Below are 25,275 nucleotides of genomic sequence, written 5' to 3' on the forward strand. Positions count from 1 at the left end.
AGGTTACATCTCACTATAACAGCAGATAAAAGAAAGATGTTGCTTGCCAGGTTCAATTGGGTTCTCCAGGGGAGGATAATAGAACAGTTTCTTTAGGCTTTCTCTCAACAATGCGAGAAAAAGAAAAAACAAGGAGTCGAGAAAGTTGCAGGCGGACAAACGGGTGATGCTGATGAAAACTAAACTGGCTTTTCCAGGTCTTACTTGCACAGCTGACCGGACTGTTGGATAGAGGAGACAGCGTGGGTTGAAGAAAAATAAACTTCACATTCCTGGAATGCTGCAGAGATAACCAGATTTTAGACCTTCTCAGACCTCTGAGTTGTCCTGCTGACACCCAGTACGTATGCTGCTTCATTAAGGAGACGATGTGTCATGTCAGAATGCATCCAGGGCAAAAATCAAGTGAAAACCATCGACTGAACTTTTAAAAAGGAAACTGTTTTAAAACAAAACATCTGAAAATCTTCAGTAATCCTCAAAATATATAATGTAAGTAGAATTTAATACACTTTAAGCATGAAAATTAGCATTACAACGATATCTATTGTCCAAACCCTTCTACGCATAAAATTAATAGCTATTTGCTTTATGAAAAAAAAAAAAAAGCATTGTTGACCAGAGGAGAAAATGACAAGTTATGGCACATGTTTACCTTTGCCTCATACAGTCCTCCTTTGAGGATATGTGAGATGTGTTGCATTTGGTTTCAAAAACTCCTGTTAGCTGATACAATTATCTTCCCTAATAATTCATTCACTCTGGTAACAGGGTCTCTCCCATGTGGTGAGAGAAGATACTATTGGCAAACAACTTATGCAATATTTTTGCAACCTTTGTGCTGCCTGCTCGGCACTCCTCTCTCCTGGTTTTGGCTCTGGCTCAGCGGCAAGTACAGCTCCTGTTGCTTCCTGTGTGAAAGCAGCCAAATAGGACCAGCAGGCCTCGTAAGCGTTGCCAGGTTGTCTGATTATGATATCAAATCACTGCTTGTATTTTACCTCCTTGGTCCTCAAGTCAATTTATTCTTTTTATGGAATAATGAGTGTTCAATGCTAGCATGCTGCTTAAAAAGACTTACCTGCCAAGTTCTGCCTTATACATTTTTTTTTACAACCACCATCTTTAAGCCAAGCAATATATCATAGCATGGCTCCCCACCAACTTCGAAACCTTCTCTTTCCCGCTTTTCTCAAAATTCATCCAACCACTCTAACTTTATTTGATGCACTTTCTTTTTCACCTTACTTGTCCAAAGCCAATTGTTTTGGATATCTGACTGCTGGTACATGAATTCATCCACCTTATAGCTTCTTTATTCCACCTGTCTTCCTCTCATTCAAACCAAATTAATCTGGTTTAATTTGGTTAAATTAAACCAGATTAATTTGGCTTTCCTCCACATGCCCCTTACTCTCAACGTAGATCACAATATCATCTGCAAACAACGTAATCCATGGTTTCTCCCGGCTGTCGTCATCTGTTACCCTGCGGACAACTGTTGCAAACAAGACAGGGCACGCAATTTGTTTCCATTGTATTTGGGTAAATTATATTCTCCACTGTGTTTTTAAGCGTTATGTTGGATTACTTAACGATTTATGACACTATGTTGTACAATAGTTAACGTTCATAGGTTTAAATAGGGTGTAAGAAATCGCAACAGATTGTCAAAACTAAAAGTATCCTTCAAATCGTTGCTACAAGAAAAGGAGTGGAACCTATCTATACAAGAGTTCCTTAAACTTTATTGAATAAAGACCCACTTTACTGCTTGTTTTTTCATTGCTACCACTGTGGTAGACATTTTAAGGCAGTAGTACCACAGGGCCTGGGCATTTCTTGTCATGCGATGTCATGAAAAAATGATTAGCATTCAATGGAAAAATGTTCAATTCAAAAAAGTTTGTAGAAGTTGGAATTCAAAGTGGAAAATTCTGAGGTTTACCATTATTCCTGACCGTAATGTCCAATATGGCTACCTTGTAAATTGTGATAGGTGCTGTGAAAAGTATTTGCACTTCAGATTATCTCGATCTTTCACAGACACATCATTTTACGATTTCATTTAGCAGACATGTTGCTAGAGTACTTGAATGTGTAAGCTAAGGAAACATGCCATTCTAACAACTCGTATTGCTAACAGTTAGACTGATGAGTGAACATAACCATTAACAAATCTCATAGAGTTTGGAAAGTTGAACTGGAAGATGATCAAGTTGGGTTTAACATCATCCTGAAGATTCAAGTTCCAACTTAGCAGAACAGCATGATTAGTCACAAGCATTTGTCTGTGGTTTGCTCTTGTCCACCTAAGTTCATACAAATTCTTTTGTAGGTTTTGATGAAAATATTATTTGCAACTTGTTAAATACAAAATGCCTTTTTGGATCCACCAGTGGAAGTTGTATGACAGAACGGTGGTCTTAAACGTTTCTTCTTTTAACAATTGCCTTATGCTTTGAAACACCAACTCATTTCCTGTGAGCAATAACAAATGCAGTACATTAAAAACAGAGTTAAATGGAAACTCAAAAAAATACACTGTCATTTTTTCCCAGCTTACTGTTTTTTTATTTGATGTTTCCGACTTGTTATTGTTACTCAAAATAATAATTTTTCCACCACATAACATGAAATGAGAAGATAAAAATAAATTAGCAAATCACTTTTTTTTTTTTACAGCTAAAAACAGATTCTTGCATTCAGTGAATATAACCTATATTTTCTCGCTATCTGACACTGAATCAGAATAAACATTTCCTGTTTTAGGTCATATCTGTTCACCTAAACCTATTTGCTAAATGCCAGGTTAACAAGTGAGATTTTTAATATATTTAAAGACTTTTTTCACATTCGGAACTGTATATTTTCGCAGCACTTTGTAGAAATGCCTTTTACACCGTTTATGACTTAGAACAAAAAAATTTAATATCCATTCACAAGCTTCTCACAATAGTTTGTGGAATTTTGGCCCATTCCTCCTGACAGAAAAAGAGTAAATGAATCAGGTGTGTAGGCTGCCTTGCTCAGAAACATCTTTCAAATGTCCTGGTTGTGTGCATTAAAATACATGAGGTATTGGCTGCCAACTGGCATACCAACAGCATCCAGTACATGGAGGTTATTAGTCTAGATCTCAGGTCCTTTGCTTCACGTCTTATGTCTTTCTCTCTCTGCCCCTTTTATGTGTGAATACTGTAATTAAAGGTCCATTATGCAGTAATATTTGTGTACACTCTTCTGAATTTAGAGATAAAAAAGATACTTTACTTGTTATTCTGATATTTAAAGAACGAAAATAAAGGTTATGATCCTAATTGACCGAAAACATGACAGGTCTACTGTCATGAGTTACTGTCAGATAAAGAAATAAACAAACGGTCCTCTGTCTTTTGGCAGCGTCTGTGTCATTGTCTCCTACTGTCAATAAAGTTTTAATTTTCCCGCGATTGTGATGACAGTTTAAGATAGCACGCGAGAGGCGAGTTAGTTTAAGCTAGCTAATTAATTGCTACGTCATTCACCATTTTGACAGGTGTTGGTCCTTTGTAGCGATTTGTTAATAAAACTGAGTGCAAAGAAAAGAAAAGTGAGCGGGGGTAATTTTGTGTTTGAGAGGCATAATTAACACTTATGTTACTTGGTGTTAACGTTATAGTCTGCGGAGGAGACAACAAACTAGTCTCCTGTTTGTTTCGTCGACCTGCCCCTTCTTTTAACATGTAAGTTGGTAGGTGTAACAACAACAATGGCGAGCACGGATATTGTTTATGAGCAGGTTCACTTCAGACATGACCCAAAGTGGAGCGTCCGCCTGCGGTCTGCTGAGGGCGGCGGGCTGCTGCTCTGTGTGGCCTGTGCTATTGAAATGATGGAGACCGAAGAAATGCCCGTAAGTATCACGCTGTTCATGTCAATGGCGACGTCTCTCCAACGACCGAAACTGACATTAGCGATATTATGATTTTGTATTAAAATTTTTGAGATGCTAAGTTGCATTTCCATTGACACACTGAGCATTGACTCCGCCATAGCTGTCTATTTAATGCACTGTACGTGTTTGTTGCAGTCGGTGAGGAAATGTTTTGCCTTGTCGAGTATAAGTGGCTTCCTGAAGAGGTCTGCGGGGGCTTTGAGGGAACTGTTTCGACAGGACCACAGAGTCACTCTGCATTTTATTACCACATTAATAGGTGAGGAACATATGCATCAGCACATTAGAGGGTCAAGAAAGATTGTTCAGGAAACTTAGAATTTATGTTTTTAAAAGGAGATACGATGATATAACCCAGTTTATTTGTCTCACAAGTGGGAAATTTAAGCACTCTACATAACAAGTGTAGCAGAAATGAGACGCAGCAGGATTAAAAAAAAAACAGCACCATGTAGATAAAAAAATATATTTGTCATCTCTCTGAAGGACAAGCTGTTTATTCACCTTTGGTGCTTTTTTTATATTGAGTATTTTTAAGCTGCAGAACAATACAGTGCCTTGCAAAAGTGTTTATGCCTCTTGAACATTTTCATCACACTTCAGCCCACACTTCTCAATTGGTTTTTATGGGGGTTTTTTGTGATTGAGAAGTACGCATCTGTGAAAGTGAAGGAAATGTATGTTAAAACGCATACATTTTGAAAGGTTGTTATTCTACTTCTTAAATATAGCCTACCTGGGAAATGTCATTATGAATACAGTTGTTTTTTGAAACCTTTGTCCCTTTCTTGTGGAAAAATTAGTGAACATGTCAGACATAAAGTTGTGCAGAAGTGTAAAGCAAGACATGGTTATAAAATAATATTACAGTTTTATTTATTATTATCGGGCTTTCTTTAAATTCTCGGAAATCCATCTGTGAAGAAAACATGAAGAAGAAGGTGCCCTGGTAAGATAACAGGAAACATTTTGGCCTACATGGAAAATACTAAAGGTGATAGAAAATAACACTGCAGGCACATCCCCCTCCTTCAACACACCATCTCCATGGTGAAACGCAGTGGTGGCAGAATCATGCTGTGGGGTCAGTTTTTTTTTTTTCCAGCATGGACATGGAGACTGTTTTGAGTTGTTGGGGAAAAGGATGAAGCTAAATAGACGACAATCCCAGAAGAAAACCTGCTAAAGGTGGCAACGCACTTAAAACTAGAGCAGAGATTTGCTGCAGAGCTTGACACCAATCCTAAAAAAAATAATGGTTTCATCATGAATTCAAGGTGTGAGATTTTTACTGAACTTATAACGGTAATAATGTAAAAATCACACACTAATGTAAGAAGTCCTGCTCTAAAAAGTAACTCGGTCACTGGTTTAAGTTTTAGAGTTGATTTGTGGAGTTTTTCTCATGCCTGCATGATCTCTTGCCTCACACAATCCAAACATGCTACATGATTTATTAGATTTGAACTGCCTGTAAGAGCATTGATACACTACCCCCACTTAGACTACAGTAAAGTGTGGCGAAGCTAAAATCACTGAGAAATATTAACATCAAAATAATAAAAAAATTATTAATCATAATTGAACGGCTAGAATGTGCTACATTTTGTTAAAAATAAGATGCGGACTCGGAAATTTGTTACATAAACTATAAATTGCTAACGAAGGTTAAAAGCAAGAATGCTTCATTGCGCACAAGATTACAATGATGGCAAATTATTCTGATTCTCTTTTTAATACCTGTCGATCTCTGGTTATATTTTCATGCCCTTCCTGTTTCCCAGGTATGCTTCAGACTCAGGAGGACCCGGTCACGGTGGAAAAGGTTGACCAAGGTGAAGGGTTTCCTGTTTATGCTTTGGCTAATATGTTTGTGTTTCCCCACATGTACTCGCATACAAATACAATATCAATATTGCATGTGGACATACATGTTGTACCCACAGCTAAACTCCCATAAACATAAAGACAGACTTTATGTTCAACCACGCAGGGTCACCGCCTGTAAATAAGGTGACCTGCCTCTACTTTTAAACATTTGTTAGAAGTAGATATTTGTTCGTTTTAACTTTCTAGAGAGTTGAAGTATTTTTTCTTTTCTTTAAATTTAGTGTTTCATGTTGACAGCAGTGTTCACACATCTCCATACCCGTAATACTTTTTGTCTTTCGATGAAGATATAACATTAAACTGACAGATTTTTGCAGTATGAAAATGTTTCTTTAAGAACTAAGGCATGAATAATTTCATGGCTGCTGTCCCAGAATGCCTTGGGGAGCGCTTTATTATAAAAGCTAGTAAAACCGTAATGACTTGATGTTCATTCCCTCTTTCCTCTGACATTTTTAAAATTCATTTAACTAAAGATGCAGATGACTGTAACATTACATGTGTTGTTAATGAAATGCTCCAAGCAGATCTAACATCCTGCTGATGTCTGGAAATGTGTTGAAATGTGTAAGTCTCTTCACTGCTGTTTATTGAATGAATTTCTCTGATTCATGTCTGTGTGTGTGTGACTCAGTGCTGGTTCAGCTGCTCCTTGAGTTTCACAATGAGCTGCCATTTCACTTTGTTCTGGATGAGGTCCACAAACAGGTAAGCCAAACACATTTATATTCTTCCCACAATGCGCTGCTGCTTATACAGTGAGTGTAAAATATGCAGGGACAGGAACGCGCGGCCTAAAGTTTTACACAACACTTCTGGAACCGACGTTGCATCCACAGCCGGCCTGCTTAGGAAGCAGAGTTCTTGTCTTCGTTGCGTCACCTGAGGGTTGAGGAGAGAGTTGAGCAGCATCATTGTGCAATCAGCTGACGGAGTTAAGTTGTCCGTGCTGCTGACGACAGGAAGGTTTAACACCTGGCAGCACTGACAGCTCCCATAAATCTTAGGAGAATACATCTTATTAGAAAAGTGTTTCACGCAAAGAACTCCCTGCTTGGACTAGGAATTAGACAATTATCTTATCTACCCTTAATGTGATGTCCTGCCACTGTTGTGTGAAGATTAGAAGTAATTTAATAGCACTTTCAATAAAACAAATGTTTAAATGGAATATATTTAAACATTAGGTTAGTGTTGAGGGAATAGGAAAAATGCTCAGCTCATTAAGTAAATGTAGAGGCTTAATGAAAATTTGATATCAGAGAAAAATAACCAACATAAATACAATTCACTGATAAATTTTTATTTTTTTTCAGGAAATATCTATCCAAACCAATCTGATCATACGTGAAACTGTTAATTGTCCCCCAAACTGCTTGTGTCACTTTCTGGATGAACTTTCCTCCCTTTGCTTTTGCAGATGCGTTTTATCCAGCCGCATTAGTGCTTTTAGCATAAAGAGGTTGTTGAAGGCCAGCTTAAAATAACTATAAATTTGATGTTGTGTTTTTTCTTTTTATTGTTTTATGTAGCTGAGTGGCCAGCTCAGTGGGAAGCGTCTCCTGCCGACGTTCAACTTCCTGGGGAACCTTGTGAAGACGGTGCCCAACGTGGGTCACAGCTTTATTACTCAGTACGGTGAGACCCTGCAGCTCAGTTAGGTTGGCTATTTTACAAAAGGCAGAGGCTTACAGATGAGAAATTGGCTTTAATTAGACTCCAGAATCAATATAGTGAATGACAGAAGTGTAATTACTATTACTAAAAAAAACAATTTGCTGTTAATGTTGCTGTTTGGCAATAAGATACTAGATTGTGGAGTAAGAATGTGTTAAAGAAATATCTAATCATAGCTAATGTATTTACTTTAGCTTTATGTAAAGGCTAAGTAGAACTAGCTTTTACTATATAAGCTACTCTATAAAAGCTACTAGATAAAGTAGTTTTTGTGTAGCGTGGATGAAACAGGTAGGCATTGCCACAACACAAGCTCCCGTTCTGCATCGTGAGTGATGCTCAGCAGACCAATAGCAGCTCTATATTTGTTTGTTTAATATTCAACCGTTGTTGGCTTGTTTGTTTGTATTTCCATGCCAGCAGTCAAACTTTAATCTTTTGGACAAATGTTTCCTGCAGTAGGCTGATGATTTTTTTCCCCATTAGAATTACTTTGTCTTTAAAAATGCATGTGCATGTTGTGCTGATTGAAATACTACTCCACTGTTTTTATGTTTTAATGTTTTACCATTTTTCCTTTACTTATCCATGAAATCCTTCTTAGATACATTACTTTAGTTGAAAACAGACGGGATACATCAAAGAAGACATTCTATGTTTGTTGATGATATTATGAGTGAAGTAATGAGAAATATTCTAATATTTATGCTTCAGGAAAACCGAATAATGCTGCTGGTTCCACATTCGTTACTATTTACTGTTAGGAATCATGTGGTTTAATGAAAACAATTTACATAATTCCAGCAGAATATTCTGAAGCCCATCTGTCTCTTCTTTATCTGTTTTATCATCATGATGACCCCTCCGCTCTCCTTCAGCATCCTGACCACTGCTGTGAATCAGGTGTAAAAAAACTGGTCAAATATAGTATAATGTAAATGCATAATACTTGCCTACCCAATATTGATCCCGAGGTCTCCAGTTGCAATATTGCACACTTTGAAGTTGCTGTGACGCATCAATATATTGTCTGGCTCTAAATAATCTCAGGAGATAAAAAAAAAAGCATCTTGGTCTTAATTTATATTACTCTTATAATTTAAATAATATTGGTCTATCTTCATTTTCTCTATCTGGTTCAAACTAGAAATTAGATGAAGTTATGAATTGGTCAGATGTGTTTATTTACCAAAAGTAGGAAATGTCCTCAAGACAATGTATTTTTTTTTTCTAGTGATAAATTATAATTAGCCCCATTTTTTTCAAAACAAAAACTAAATGAAAGTCGAAAACTAAATTGATCCAACTCTGTGCCTCGCACTTGATTTTGGCCACTGACCTCCTGTTGTGGCAAAGAGAAATTTCTCCAATCAGGGATGTGTGGAGTATCCACAAACAATGATAACGCAGTTCTGTTAGGCTTGTAGCAGCGGATTTGATGACTCAAGGTTTACTCAACACCACAACAGATACACACAAGTAAGTCATTTCTTGCTTTAATGACCTTATAAACTGACCTTTGCAGCTGTTTGGAGTGTGACGATATGCACATTTAGTATTATAATTACTGTGTACAAATCTGCTGTGGTTATCAATATTATATTAATTGTGTTTAAATTATGCAAAAGTGTTATTACAGGCAGATGTTATTCACTCAGAGTGAAGCCAGCAGGCAAGAAAATGCAGGGCAAAGATCAGTGGGACATAGAAACAGGAAACCAAGAGCCAGACTGAAGAATCCAGCAAGGAGTGAAGGAGAAAAACGTTAAATACCAGGAGAGGGTGCAGCTGTGAGGAGAGAGTAGAAGGCAGACTGAGGGAGAGAGAAGCTAGGACATAAATTGAAAAGGCATAAACACAACAGATTAAACCTAAATGAATAAACAACTAACAAAACATAAAAAGTAAAGAGGGAAACTAAGGCTGATTACAAAAGGACAAGAACGTGAAAAGGCAAACACAGGAACCAAAACATCCCTGGATTCTGACACAACCAGCTAAAAGTTATTTTAATTTCCACTGGTTGCTAAGCAGCCACAAGATATCAACCACTCATCTCCTCCTGCGTACAATACAGACATATTCGAAAAGTCTTCCCGGAGAAACTTTAAAGTCTAAATTATAGCCGCTCGTCTGTGACTACTGTATTACTGACCCTTGGAAATGTTATCAAGGTAATCAGTAACATTGTGCTGCCAAAATGTGAAAATAAAGCTACATTTTACTCATCTAACAGTTTTCCTACTCAATACATTGGTAGATTTAGATCTAGAAGATAATCCGGTACAGTACTGGGAGAAAGACAGAAAGTATTGCACCTGGTCAACCTTCCCTGACATAACAGTAATTAAACCTCTGATTCAACCACTTACACAACATCTGTCTGCTAATGGATCAGTTGTTCGCTCTGTCAGGGGGCATTGTCAGCCGGGTTCAGGCCTGTGGATGTTGTGCGGTGTTTCGTCATGGCCGACTGCTCGTCTTTACACTCACGAACAAAAAGCAAGACCTATTCCAAAACACTGGCATTAGAGCCATTATGCTTTCCGTTTTGTGACCACCTTCTGTCTGTATTCCTAAGCAGACACAGGTAGGAATGCTTTGCTAAGTTGCTGAGGTAAGATGTGGGCTGCCATTATTGACTGTGTGTATCTGTCTGCGGCCCATCACTCAGCAAGTCTTTGTGGGCCTGTTTGGACTAACGACAGCAGCGAAGCAATGACAACAGAAGCCCGGCGCTCCCAGCAGATTTCATCCTTTTTCAGACGCACCGTCTGCCTCCCAGGCTGAAAAATTAACTCTGTCTTCTGGCTCTCATGTTGTTTCCTTTCTGTGCAGTTGGTGGAATCGTTTGAGATTGAGGAAAAATAAACAGAGATCCTACAGGAAGAATAATTGATTTCAGGATATATATTAATACACGCACACAAATATAGAGGGTACATCTATCCTTTCCTACAGCCTCTTGTTATTCCAGGTGACGCATTAAAAGCCAGCCCTCCTTAAGGATGTCTTCAATAAATCTCTCTTCCTGAAAATAAGCTAAAGGGACTATTGAAGTGCACATAATTGAATGGAGATTAATAAAGATCAATAAAAAACTGATTAAAGCTGTAAAAAGATGAAGGGAAAATGAGATAAGAGAACAGAGAAAATCAAGATTAGCTTTTTTTTCTTAGTTATGGATGATCAAAGACTCAAATTTCACAGGCTTGTGGATGAAATACTCCAGATATGACAGTAACATCAGTGAAGAACACAAAACCACAAATATCAAATATCCAGTAGAAATGAGTACAGCCTATCTAAATGAGAATTTCTCTCATTTTCCCCTTAAACATATCAGCCAAATACTTTTTTTTCTACTTTCTAGATGGATTGAAAACCGAATAACCTCAACAATAAAATTTTTACATTGACATAAAACACTGCAACAATGCAAAACTTCTAATCTACATACACTTAAATCCTTTCCTTTGCTCTATAAATATTCGCTTAGCAGCTCTGTCTGATGCAGCTTATTCAGAGGGGTAATGTGAGTTTACTTTGTAGTTTTGCTTGTGTCATCAGCCCCCCTCCCCTATGCTAAGATCATTAAGGCGCACTCTAAAAGAGCAAGCCTTCCAGCTTGGGAATTGCTGGTATTTACACTAGAAGTTGAGAGTTCAAAAGCCTCGTGGAGAGTCAGAGAAGGGTCCAATTAAATATTCTGCGGTGATTTGTACACAACAACAAAGCGACACCTTTGAAAGTGGCTCGCTGGGGTAATGGAGTGATATTTCAGAGCACGCAGCATCACAGCTTGGCAGCAAAGCATGGAAATGAACCTTTGCTTCCTCTGTTGACAAAGGCAAAATAAAGTCATTTGTTTATCCTTTCATGTTGTGCCGACAGCTGTGTTTATTTGTTGTGGAGTGTGCTTTTTGAACAGCAGTGTAAAACCGTCCTCTTTCTGAAGGTTTCACCGCTCTGCCTTCTCCCTCTCCCTCTTAATGCCTTAATGCCTGGCTCTCATCTTTGCTGCCTCATATTTCTTAGTTTAATCAAACATGTCCTCTCCAGGCTCACTTGGATTTTGATCTTCTTGACAGAGCAGCTGGCTTTCAGCTCCGCTCTTCGGTTCTTGTCATCTCTTTCTTTCTTGTTTTGCTACTTGCGGAGTCTGTGTTGATGTCTTCCACCTCTCTCTGCACTGCATGGATGATGTCTCTGTCCTCTGCCTTTGCTTGTTCTTTCTGGGAATCTGAAAGGCTGCCTTTTCTGGCAGCCAGCATACCTGGAAGTTGTGATCCAAAAAGACTCCCAGTCTGGTAGAGATGGGGGGCCTTATACCTGTTCCACCCTCTCTCTCTATCCCGTCTGCTTTTTCAGTTCTTTATGAGAAGTTTTATTTGATCCTTGCCTTTTTGTAGTACTATTATTAGCTCTTCCATCATACTGGAGTCTTACATAATGTCCAATACTCAGTATTAAGGCCTACACACAACAAATGGTTGAGAAAAGAGTAACTTGGAAGCTCAGCTTTGTGGCTGGTGCATCCTCAGTCTGAGTTTTTGCTGTAAATGTTGTCAGAGAGGCAGTGCACGCAGTCACAGCCACATGCTCTGTCAGCACTATCCCTAATCTCCTAAGAGATTTCTGCAGATAGCCAAAGGAAGGAGCACTAAAGTAGATGGCTTGCATGTTAACTGTGGGACAGCATAAATATCATCAAGCTAATCTACTTTGAAACATAATATGTTCAAGCGTTTCACTCAGTTTTCCGATTTATATCTGTGAACCACTCTTCAGAAGGCTCGTTGTATAATGTAAAATGTTATGTAACGTGTTCGTTACATTTGTAACGCAACAAATGCAAATCTAATGCACGACTCTGTAGTGTGGTGTTGTAGACTTTCATCAGGACAGGTGATCTGAAAAAAGTTGTAACATAGATAATGCAATTAGCAATAACAAAATATGTGATGAAATTAGAACTAACAGACAAAGTATAGAAGCTGGTTTTTCTAGCTGACCAAAGGCAGGTTGTTCTATAGGTTGAGAAAGCTTGGAAATACAACCACAAGATTTGACTTGCTTTACTCTTTTGTCAATTACTTTTAACAAAATTTTTTCGCTGTTCACCAGGTCCCCTACTGGATCACCTGTGCTCTGCTTTGGCATACCCAGACGAAGCGCTGAAGACTTCAGTAGTGCATGTTTGGCTGCAGCTGATGCAGATGTCTGGAGACGCCGGGGCGCAGTACCTGCCCATTGCCACTAGGGACAGATTATGCACCCTGCTGCTGCAGACGTTTAGCAACGCTAGCTCAGCGCAGCTCATTAAAAACTGTGCAGGTGAGAAAATATTCACACTTCTTGAACACACTTTAGTTGTTCCCTGAAGTTTACGTTCACACATCTTGGGCATTACTTTTAGGGTAGAATGCTGATGATTATTCCGTAAATGGTTTTAATAATATTCAGAAACAATAATTGAATGCACAAGCTTGAGGTTATTTTGAATTATCTGTTTTTTATCACCTTCAACAACCTTCTAAGCTTAAAGGACTTGGGAGAGTCATTTAAATCGGTTTGTGTGTTGGGATGGGTCAGGGTTTTAAGCGTATTTAGCAAACTTTTATAGGGTAAACGTGTAGCTTTAGGGATTTCATTGAAGAAACTGATGTTTGTCTTCTTTTTCCATTCCAAAACGAGTTTCAGTGTCTGTTTGGGTACTTATTTTTTGAAGTTTTAACCTTGTTATTGCCCTTTGACCCTTAAATTTAAAAGAAAACCTTCAACACATAACCCTACTGGGAACTTGATTTCACTACATTACTATTGTTGTCTATTCAAGCACCGATCTCCAAGAAAATTGACTAAGAGAGTATGTGCAGGTGAGTTTTCCAGTGATTAGTCAGTGACAAAGTGCAATGGTTTGTGGGTAGGTATTGTAAATCTGGCCTAACGCCTGCTGAAGGATCAGGATTTTAATCTTCGGAGGCTCAAGGTAAGACCCAGAAAAGTTTGTTCCAGGACCCAGTGAGACCTTAGGTAAGCAATCTGGATTATCTGAGGACATTACACAACGACAGCTTGATTATCGCAACAAAGGCCAACAATCAGGCGCCAGGGGAGACCTGCTGCGGTCTTGATGAGATGATTAGACAGAGGTGAGTTAAAACACAGCAGGAGGAGCCCGGCTCTTCTCGAGAACTAGAAACACAGGAACAGGAGCCAGGAAGAGAGAAAGAGGAGAGCACAGAAAACACAAGATCATGATAAGCAAATCGACATCTTCAAACTCCACTGAAACCTGGGTCCTTCATATGGACAAGCTAAACCCTTTCTGAGAAATAAAGCTGTAAGATCGGACAAGACTTAAGATGAGCAATTTAGTTGCTATGATAGAAATGTTAGGTAGGGGGAGGAACGTTTAACAGCAGACAAACATCAAGCCTCTGGAATGAACTTCATAAATTCAACAATTTCAATCCAATTACAAATTGCTTTGCTTAAAAGCCATTTAATGGCAAGCAAATCATCCAGTTTAATTAACTCCATCAAATATCCAGACAAAAAGACATTCTGGGTGGCAACAAAAAGCTTCAAGTCAAGGTCTAACTTGCTAATGGATATTTAACCAGGTATACGCTTATATTCAATAAATTAGAGTGTCATTGAAGTTATTTCAGCAACTCGGTTCACTCAGTGAAACGTATAGATTTATTATACACAGACTGATGTTTTCAAGCCTCTATTTCTCTTAGTCATGATTTCCCTCTTATGCCTAATGAAACATGGCATTTAATATACATCAGATCAATAAAAAATGAACAGAAATGTGAGCTTAATGAAAAGTAGGTTTAGTACCTGCTTTAATGTTATTTTCAAACGCTCTTATTTATCTGACAATCAAGCCACATGGAAATGCATATTCTAGTGTAAGTGCACTCAAGTTTTGTTTCCATAAGACAAAAAAAAAAAAACAAAGTGAAGTCAATTCTTGTATCAAAATCAATGCACCTGTTTGTTTTATAGAAAACTCAGGAATTGAACTTTAGATGAAAACTCTATTTATGGCTCTGGTCACAGCAGATAATGCAATAATTTTTCTTCAGCGTATACGAGCATCCCTCTAGTTTTGAGTGTTAATGCTAACGCTTTAGCTTCAGGGTTAGGAATGTGTTCGTCATCAGTCCAACTTAGATGCTTTGATTTATGTAATGTATAACATGGCCTGTTTTCGACTTGAATTGATGTGTAGATTTAATAGATTATCACAGTTTACAGACATTGGGATCTGTTTTGAGTGATCGTTTCTTATACTTTCGAAGCAAGTCATCAGAGTCCGTTGTATCCCTCGTCTGTCAGGCCTGCTCTGGCAGCTGGTCAAGTACGAAGAAGCCGTGTCGGTTCTGATGAGCAGCTCCGGCGGCCCGCTCATGTGCGACGCGGATGAGGACGTCCTCACCAACAACAGCCCGTCCCTCATCCAGGACCAAGAGCAACAGCCTACTGACCACAGCCTACTGCCTCTCCTGTTGAAAAAGGTCTCTGTCCAAACATCCTGCTTCCACTCCCAAGACCCGAACTCTAACACTGACCATCATTGTAACAACAAGCTCTAATCCCGGATTAACGCTCCTTTGAACAGGGGTTCAGTTTGGGCTTTAGCCTACACAAATATTTGTGCTTCATGTCTGGGAAATCAATGTGCAGATTATATTTGGGTGGATGTTCTCAGTGGTCGCTCACAGCTCATGACGTCAGCCGGTATCTTTCAATCACCGTTGTTTTGTATGTTTTGTATGTTTTGTGTCAAATTAATATTCCCGTAACAACACAAGTAATCCTGCTAAATATATTGCAATTTCATTCGTCCACGCCTACGTCAGCTGTGGTCAGATAATAAACTGTGTTAAACTGATGGGATGAACCCTGCATGACACCACCACCCCCCTTCAAATCAGCTTGTGAGCTGCTGTTTGGGAACCTTGATTTCAGCATTTATGAATCTAAAAATCACCAAAAGTTGCAAGATGAAAAGCTGATTCATCAGAAGTGAATGTTTTCTGCAGCTATGTGAAGTTGTTGATTCGTTTTCAAACTACCAGGAGACTTGGGGCATCTGTACAGCTTTACAAAGTATATAAATGGAGTTTGCTTTCAGTATTCTCCAGACGGTTCTCCAGGATAAATATGTAAAAATAAGAGTTTATTCCGTTTGCTGAAGGATATAACATTTTTTCATGTAAACTTTCTAGGTGATCTGAGTAATTTTCACTCTAATTATAAGTAATAAAGTTTTCAGTCAGTTGATCTTTTTAAATACTTATTACTTAAGAACTTATTTTTTTTAATTAATGGAATATGCAGAGTATGTAATACTCTGGACATGTTAGCTGGACATGTTTTATTTTTACAGTTGGCCTGAAAACACTGAATCTGGTTTAATGTTGATTTATTTAATCTACAGTAACTCAAGCTGTACATGTAAAAAAAACATATTTATAGTTTATGGTCCTTGTTTTTGGAATGGAAATCAGCTAAGATGTATTTGATGCAGAGCAAAGTTTTACTCTGGTGATGCTTTAAGGTTCATATCTGACGGATCCCAATGAAAACATTTTACTTTTCAGTTGCTGCTGAGCGGTGATGAGTCGCTGCAAGTGACCAGTGCGAAGTGCATTGCTGCCATTTTGGTTCATTCTCCCAGTCAGTACTGCGCTCTCTGCATCAAGGCCGATTTACCAGGTATCACACACTAGACATGAGATCAGCCGTTCGGATGTTTCAGATATTCAGTCCTTTTTACAAAAAGTTCACACTGATCTTGTATTTATTTTATTAAAAATGAATAAAATATAATTTAAGATTGATAAACCTTGTTTTATTTATGAAAAAAAGCTACCAAACGCTTGCTATTGATGACATTTAAGAATATTTTCAGAGTCTGATGGGCTACTTTTGGGATGACTCGACCTGTGCGAGTTTGCATTAGTTTTGAATGTCCTTCTCTTATAAACTGTTTTCCATACAGTAAGAATTATATTAAAATTTAAACCAGACTCTTAGGTTGCTAGGTTTTCCTTTCTGAAGGCCTCAGGCAGCTCTTTTGATCTCCACATGGTGTTCACCGTCACCTCAGCTGGTAAGAGCAAACAGAACGAAATGTCAGCGTTAAACCTGTAGGAGATCTCCGTGAAAGCGCTGATAAGGCTTTTCCTGTCACATGCATCTGTATGAGCTTTTAGCCATTTTAGATTGAAATAAAATGTAGGGGGCTTCCAATTTATTCCTCAAAAGAAATGTCATTTGTCATGTTACTTTTTTTTTTACATAGCTGTATGCTTTTTGATTTGTCTCACAATTTTTTCCTGCTTTTCTTTTACTTTTCCAGTTAAGTTTAGCTAAATATTTCCTCTCCCACTGAATCGTACAGATTGCAATTTTTTATTATTTTTTTTGTATACCTTACATACATTGCTGGAAAATATCTTTATGAACTCAGTTAAGTGAACAGTTTTCCAGAGTCGCAGAGTGACTGTACATGTCGTTTATCGTGCCTCCGTCTCTCTCAGGTTTCCTCTTTGACCGTCTGGCCAGCAGCAGCAGTGAGATGCTGCTGTGGTCCATCTACAGCTGTTTGGTGTTGCTGACCGAGGAGCCGCTTTTCTTCTCCCAGTGCCACTCCGTATACGGTGAGACCTCAGACTCAGAACGGTTACCAGAAGTTTACATACACAGAATAAAAAAAAAACACATCTACTTTTTTTCCCCTCAATATCTGAAGTGGAATCGGACCAAACTTTTCTCATTGTGGAATTGATCAAATAGAAATAATTTTGGTGATTTTAAATGGCTTAAAACAAAAGATGTTTGGTTTGATTTAACTTAAAACTGTAAGAAAAAACAAGGTGGATGTGTCTTTTTATTCCACATATGCAAAGTTCTGGTTTCAACTGTGTGCATATTTGCTATGAAAACTTTTTTCTCCCACAGAAGTGAAGCTCAGCCAGCTTTGAAATTTGATCCCTTTTCATTGCACTGATTCATGACCTCATTAAAACGAGATGACATGGCTTTTTCATATTTTAGCTTCACTTCTGATTATTGTTCGTCTGTCTGTCTGTCGGGAGAGAGAGTGTTTAAACGGATCGGAAACCAGTTTTCAGTTTTGTATTTAATCACTATGTTTGCATATCTAAAAATAACTGATGATTGATCACTGGCCATTAGAAGCTCATGCAGAACAGAGTCGCTGTGCAAGTTTTTTTTGATTGACAAAAAGTTAGTTTAAATTAATTCATGTTAAATGCTAGTTTTAATTCAGAGGCTTGTCTGTTTATTCTGACATATAAAGTGTTTTCATCCAGGAGAGTTTTTTTTTTTAACACAAGCACCCCTCTCTTGTGTACAACACTTCAAGTTATTGTTGCTGTTTTGAAAATTTTGATGTAACGTTCTGTAAAGTGGGATTGATGGGAAATGAGCTGCCAAGACCTGCAGCTGTTTCCTTCCTCCAGATTTCATGCAAGCAGTGAATTTCTTAGCAGCAGTGACCAGCATCCATCCATTTGTTCATTTATCCATTTTCATGAATCCTAAATTGTATGAAAGTGCAAATTCAATGATTATATTAGATCTAGTCCAGTGGAGTCCAAACATTGGCAAACACAAGCTGCAGGCGGGCCATAAAATTCATTACATTCAAAATTAGGTTATGATTTTTTTTTTTTTTTTGGCTGCTGATGTTAATTCAGTATTTGGAAGCACAGTGAACTTGGACTGAACGGCTTTGTTCATTTCCTCTGCTGCCATTGCTAAAACTACAGACAGACTAGAATTTTATAACGGTGCAGAAAATCAAGGTCATCTATAACAACTTCTCCTGTTCGCTGATTGGCCCAGTAGAAATTCTGCCGGAGGGAATCAGAGTGAATGGGAGAAATCTCAAACTGAGCTTTGAAGGGAGATGAGAATCGAGCGTAGGAAGGCAGTAACCAGGCTAGCGGACATACTCATGCTGTTTCTTTTCTTCTTGTGACCCTTTTCAAACAAATTGTCAAGGCTATTCATGAAAAAACATGCCTGCATGCGTAATATCTGCCTGTACACTTCTTGATATTGGATTCTGTTGCTAGATCAGTAAGAAAATGAGCTCATTACTGCAGCGTCCATGTAGCAGTAAATTAGAAACACGGCTCATTGGCGCTGTGTAAAACGAATGAAAATGAGGGTCGCTTTCTGGGTGCATAATTTCTGCTATTATTTAAGGCCTTGTCACATATTTTAATGTAAGAAGTTATTGTAGCCGACAGTGTATAACATGTACGATGTCAGAACACTTGAGCAAGACGCTGCTGTTTGTTGTTTGTTTTTCTCTCCCATTGTATGTTTGGTTTGTGTTTGGGTGCCAGGCATCGAGTCCCTGGTGCGCAGTCTTAAGGAGGCTTTGCAGCTGAGCAATCTGGAAGCACCAAAACAAGGTTTTCTGCTCCTCACCGAAATACTTGAAAGGTGCGTCTTTACAAAATTGTGAGATGAATTTTGGATTCTGGTTGCCAAAAATGCAATTTAAAAAGTTATTGATGTGTTTAACTGCAGTTAAATCAGTATGTTTTGTGACGCAACAATATTTTATCCGTTTAATTTGGTGTCTTTTTATTGCCTGAACGAATTCAAGGTAGGTCAAAAACATACTAAAAACAGTATAAAAACTATTTAATTTCTTTGGCAGTAAATACACAAAAGAGAAACTTTTTAATCACCTCACAATAAAAGCAGCGACTTGGAGACTAAATCAAAAAAGTAAAAGGCAAATTCGGTGTGAGATTTAATTTCTATCCATTCAAATGAACTTATAGCTTTAAATATCAGTACAAAACAATATTTGGTTAAAATGACTGATTGTATTAAAGCATAATCAGCACACCCAGTACTTCATGTGCAAATATTGTGTTTAAACTCAGAAAATGACATTTATAAACACCATTTCAGCTGAATAAATTCTCTTGAGGGAATACATGACCGACTTTCCAAAAATGTTTTGTTGTATTTACGCATCACTTACAGTTTGCATTTGTTGAAGGAAAAAGCTTCCTGTTGACACAAACAGGTTTATCCTGTACCGTGTGTGCAGTCAGTAGCTGCCGTTTCATTCGGAAAACCAGCTCTTGCTTCATATTGCATCTTAACATCGGACTCTTCAGCTTCATACAATTTGAGCTTGATGAGCTGAGCTGATATCCAGATAATTGCATCCACAGAGTTGGCATCGCTCGGCTGAGGGTTGATTGGCAGCGTCCAGTTAGGTCAGCCATATTCTCCCCCCAAAATGCCCCAGTTGCCAGGAAAACCATATTACTAATCATCTCTTCTGCTACTGATTATGTAGTTTCTCACAGCTCAGGAGTGCTGCTGTCCTCACATTGAAGCAATTGTTGAAATTGCTTCTGGGTTGATGAAATTTACCCATATTTTGCCAATGGGCAAGTTCTAATTTCCACCTTTTGTTAACATTTGCATAAAAACTGTCTTGTCCTTTATGTTAATTGGCCTGGTTAATAAAAATACCCATTTATTTACATTTAATTACTTTACGGTGTTCTTATGTCTTTGCATAGTGTTATGTTTTGAGTGATTTATTACAGACTTAATTATATTTTTCACTTTTGACAGTATGCGAATTACTCTTGGATTACTTGCCCAAAAAGTGGCCGTAAGCCGTAACTCCAGCTGCACCAGCAGGCACAGTGAAGTGACTTCTTGTAAAACATGTTAAGTACGGCGCTGTTGAGTTTAATTGGATTTAAATGAACTGTCTGGTGTCCACATGATGAAAATATATCACTGGCTAATAAAACACTGTCCTATTTTTGCAAGGTTGACATAATTTTAATGGAATGCCACTGGTCACATGGTAATGATAGAGGAGATAAAAGATTTAATAATCCAAGAGTGAAATTTGTCCTTTAAGAGCTACGTTTAAGCGCTGAACTGCTGAGCAAGCCAAAACAAGTGTGTATGTGGGTGGATGAGGGTGTGTGTGTGGTTTTTAGCAGAGTTTGGAGTTTTGTTTGTTTAGGATTTTGAGAGTTTAACAGCTCGATGGGAAATTTTGTGCCATGTTTGTACACATGACATCGAGCATGCCTGTGTTATTTAGGATGTTCTATGCGACACTTATTGTGGCAACAGTCCACAGATGTTACGGGTAGACAAACTTTGGTGATATTTGTAATGCTAAGAGGTCAATGCCATTTATTTATTATGTGTTCCTCCAGGCTGCTTAGCCTGGAGGAAAGAAAACACAGTGCGCAGTGACGTAGAAGAACCCTGCTGATGTCCACACAGCAAACCTTTGAGCAACACTCCAGGAAGGAGACTAACGGCATGTCCGTGGATCCCTAAAGAGACAGTGTCATGTGTTTTCCAGGCACATGGTGCCGTTTTATAGAGTAGTCCATTACGTTACTTTCAGTTATTAGAAAAAGGCTATATATATTTCAAATGTGACTTGAGAGAAATCTGACATCATAAATTGAAATTGGGCTTCTGTCTCCTTAAAAGCTCCTGCTCTTTCTGAAAGTCCAGACTTAGGAAGTAATCATATTGAAAAACTGCAACTCCGATTAGCTCAAAAAGTATTTTACATAATGCTGCCCCCTTAAAATGTCTCATAGAGTCTAAAGTTCACATATCTAAAATGAAGGCATTGAAATGTCTTAAATTCATTTAAAAACAGTAAGTTGGCCTTAAATATGTTCATCACAGGTCTTAAATTTTGACGCAGCAGGACTTTTTAATCTCATATATTCTGTGTAGTTTATTTTTTCTCACATATTTTTTCTGTAAAGGAAATGTTTAAGTCATGTGTAGATATATTAATTGTGTTCTGTAACTCAAGGCGGTTGAGGCTACCGCTAACTAGCTGCTAATAAACCCTAATAACCCCTAGCTAGCTGCGTAGCTGGCATTTTTTGCGTTTATCATGGAGAAGTGCAAATTTATTTTCGTCTTTTCCACTATCTCATGTCCATTCTGTGCAAAAAAGCTTAGCACTACTACATTATAAGATATGCAGTATTCTTTAGTCATGTAATATATATTAAATGTTATTTATAATGGTCTTAAAAGGTCTTAAAAAGCCTTAAATTTGAGTTGGTAATACCTGCAGAAACCCTGGACAAATACGTCCTCCCTTTTCTTTAAATAGACCGTAATGAAAGATTATGTCCAAAACAAAAAAAACACACCAACCAAAATGTACTCTTTTATTATGCTGATATCCTGAACGTATTGAGCACCACAAGATGTACCGACGGGCTTGTCATGTGTCCGTGTGTGAACAGACAGCCACCAGGCGTACATCTGTTCCCCAGCGCTTCAGGGTTCGTGGCGGTGTCAGAGGCGGTGAAAGCCGGCGTCTCCTCCTCCTGCCTGCTGGTTGCCGCGCAGGCCGTCAAAGCTGCAACCGCTTTGTTTAGGTACAAACACCCAACATGCAGACATGCGTAGAAATGAGATGCATTTTGTCAAGGAGGTTCATATCGCTACCTCTACCCTTGAAATATGTTATGTTTATTCTTTTTCTTTCTTTTCTGTCTTGCTTTTTTTTAGAGCCTGTGTTGTATTTTTAGTTAGTTCTAACTTGCTTATGGTAAAGATATGCAGGAATAATGAAAGTCCTGACTTTAAATCGGTGTCCTTAAAAAGTCTTCAAAGCCAGCTGATAAAAGTGCTGCAAATTAGCGTCTCCCCACAGTCAGAGCTGAGGCCCAACAATAGAAACTGGGACAAACAAGGCGGAAGGAGGAAGGACCAAAGTTTATTTTGCCTGCACTCAAAATAAGTAGCGTGGTAAGAAAATTAAATATCTCCAAAGCTCACCTTTAGAGACCTGCAACAAAACGTGGCATCTTGGGGACGCAGACTCTCAGTAATAATTTATTTTAAGGCTTTTCCTTGTATCTCGCCCAGTAATGGTGGAGAGCGCTGTAATTTGTCTCTTTTTGACAAGTTCAGAGGGAGATGAAGTAAAATATGCTGCACCTGATTAAGTTGCATTTGCAGGGTATGAATATGCATGTTCTGCTAAGACCTATGTATGTTTTTATTTATTTTTTAATTTGACTTATGACACATGCAAACATTATTTCACTAAAGAATCAGCCTTCAGAAACTTCACATTTTGAGATTTTATCTGACTGGAATCGTTTTACTGCACATCCAAAACTACATTAAAAATAAAATGTAATTCTTTTTTTGTAATTCTTTCTCACTTTTGCCAAGGTGAAATCTTTTTTGATCCGCCAAGACCTCAGGAAAATATTCTGCTTGGAACCATATTTTGTGTATCCTTTTACATCTGGTGTAACAAAAAACATTTCAGACAAAAAAAAATCAGTTTGTGAGCTTAAGATCAAATCTACTCGAGTTTTACAGCAAAACAGGAAACGGAGAGTAAATTGTAACGTTGTCAGTTTTCTATAATCTGCCAAGGACTTGTGTCCACATTGCAGCCCACATAAATCATAGCTAATGCGCGGTGAAAAGGCTCTTCATTAGTTTATATCTGGCTTTTTCTTTGCAGTCCATCTTCTCAGTGTATCAGAAGGTGCTTCCTTAATCGAAGGAACGTCTCTGTCTTCTTTAGACTCAACCATCAGTCCAGACCAGTCCAGTACCAACAGCTGGAGGAGCTGGTGGAGGCCATCAGCAGCAGGTTCCCTGAGCTGATTCTGACTTCCCCTTCTCTTCGACGCAGCATGGCAAGTCACACTTTGTTTTACCTGCAGATGTAAAATTAAAAAAGAAAAGCCAATCTTTGCATGACAACTGCACAAACTGTTGATCTGTTTTGTTATTATCCGACTCATTATTGACTCTTTGACATTGACAAGACGAAATAACTTGATTCAGAGGGAAGTAAACTTACAAGCCAGTTCAAACTAAGGTCCCTGTCTGTTCTGCTCATAAATCTCTACATCATTATGTTCCTCAAGCAGTCAAGGTCGCTGTAGGTGCTGTAATGATTAATTCGGTAACTCTGTGTGTTCTGAGTCTCTCTGCGAGCGTGCTAATGGCAACAGATGTGAAAGAATATATGATTGTGTAAAATAATTTAATCAATAAGTCTTTTAAAAGTCTGCTAAATAATTCCTTACTTGGTGTATTTTTATCCCTGTTCTTCTATCAACATAAATGCAAAGCGTTGCAACACAAAACGATGTTAAAGCAAAAATAACGATAGTAGTAACTGACTCAACAACAGCGATTAGCCAACTACAACTAATTACCAAAACAGATTAAAAATAAAACAAAAAAGAAACGTGCCAGATTGCCAAGCCATGTTTTTTTTTTTCTTTTAAAAAAGATACTTGATCAAATAAAACTGCATCCATTATATTCACATTTAAAAATGCAACAACAGGTGTTTTTGGTTGGCCAGTCGTCTGTGTTTGCCTCTACAAGGTTTATGAATCTTTTTAACTTACCAGAAAAAGGAAAAAGCGTATAAAAATATAATTTTTACCAACTACTAGGCATTTACATGCCCCAAAGCTTGTTCATTAAACTGTACTCCTCCTCGTTCTCTGGTTGTAATTAGTGGATATTTGAGCTACTGCTGCATTTCTCTCAACCTTGAACCAGTTTGCCCTTTGACCTCTGAAGCATCAACATTTTCTGTAACCCTGAAGAACGATTGTTTCAGGTTAGGAAATGAAAAACTCACACCTGATGAACTGATTTTCAGTCAGAACTCTGTTAAAAAAGTTTTTCTTTTTCACTAATACGGAAGTAAATAACACAGAATATCAACACGCCTTGCTTATAAGCAATACGGTTAGACACAATAACTATTATTAATATTGTTTAAAGCTCTTTCTTTTTGAGTTTTGCAGTGTCTCTGTTGTTTTTGTCTTCACCCAGCTCTGTTTTATGTTACAGGGAAACAAACGAAGTTCAGATTCCAGCAGCCAGACGTTTCGGTCCAAAGGATTTCTGCTCCAGGCTCTGATCTGTTTCCAGGCAGCCTGCAGGTAACAAACTGCTCAATGAACTCGATAGAATAATTAGCGCAGACCTCCGCCAGTGATTCAACAAACAGGCAGCAGTTTGTTCAAATAAAACTCTCTAATGAATGTTCCTAATTTAGAAATAACGAGTGAAACGTGTTATTAGATTTTAAATTGAACTCGATCAAACAGTTCTTTGCGTAAAGGTCACTTTTCTTTTTTTTTAAGTAAAATTGGAAAGAAAAACATAATACTCTGGTATTTTTCTGCGCATCATTTGAGTCTCATTCTCTGCTTTGTGTCTGCGTTTGAACAAAAGTCCTGTTTACATTGCAGGCTCGCGGAGGAGTGTGCGTCAGAGCCGGCTCTGATGAAGAACCCGTTCACGGCCCCTTATAAACACAGCGGCGCTCAGGATTCGCTGGAGTCCGTCTGTCAGTGTCTGCTGCGCTGCTGCGACTCCGTGTGGATACCAGCTGTGCTCGTAAGGCCCGAAACACGATTACAGAGCTGATATCTGAATGATGGAACCATTCATCTCACACCCAAACTATGTGACAATTTGTACAAAAACAAAAAAGAAATGTACACAATATTATAGATTTGGAAATGTGTACAGAAATTGTAACACTACAACCTCATTTCAGATGCAGCAGTTTGTCTGCAGGAGATGTTTCCTGTGTTTGGATTTGATAATCAGCTGGTTTTCCCCAGTTCATCCATGCATCATCACTTAAAAACTCTCATCTAGGCCTGTCACAATAA

At 38.2% G+C, this 25,275-nt stretch overlaps 1 protein-coding gene across 2 annotated transcripts in view; it reads left to right on the forward strand.

The window, feature by feature from the left end:
• Positions 1-3,332: 3,332 nt before the first annotated feature.
• mei1 (meiotic double-stranded break formation protein 1) overlaps positions 3,333-25,275 on the forward strand; it is a 58,583-nt gene continuing 36,640 nt past the window's right edge. The window contains exons 1-14 of one of the 2 annotated variants that reach the window (XM_007560238.2): positions 3,333-3,895; positions 4,073-4,196; positions 5,722-5,772; positions 6,462-6,535; positions 7,360-7,465; positions 12,632-12,841; positions 14,861-15,039; positions 16,129-16,243; positions 17,071-17,190; positions 18,910-19,009; positions 21,844-21,978; positions 23,148-23,262; positions 24,443-24,534; positions 24,847-24,994. In XM_007560238.2, coding sequence (XP_007560300.1) covers positions 3,752-3,895; positions 4,073-4,196; positions 5,722-5,772; positions 6,462-6,535; positions 7,360-7,465; positions 12,632-12,841; positions 14,861-15,039; positions 16,129-16,243; positions 17,071-17,190; positions 18,910-19,009; positions 21,844-21,978; positions 23,148-23,262; positions 24,443-24,534; positions 24,847-24,994 — 1,713 coding nt within the window. In that variant the 5' untranslated portion in view covers positions 3,333-3,751. The remainder of the gene's footprint in view (positions 3,896-4,072; positions 4,197-5,721; positions 5,773-6,461; positions 6,536-7,359; positions 7,466-12,631; positions 12,842-14,860; positions 15,040-16,128; positions 16,244-17,070; positions 17,191-18,909; positions 19,010-21,843; positions 21,979-23,147; positions 23,263-24,442; positions 24,535-24,846; positions 24,995-25,275) is intronic. The other variant, XM_007560240.2, reaches the window with a different exon arrangement.

This window comes from Poecilia formosa, unplaced genomic scaffold, assembly GCF_000485575.1.
Source record: "Poecilia formosa unplaced genomic scaffold, Poecilia_formosa-5.1.2 Scaffold114, whole genome shotgun sequence".
In the NCBI taxonomy this organism is placed as follows: Eukaryota; Metazoa; Chordata; class Actinopteri; order Cyprinodontiformes; family Poeciliidae; genus Poecilia; species Poecilia formosa.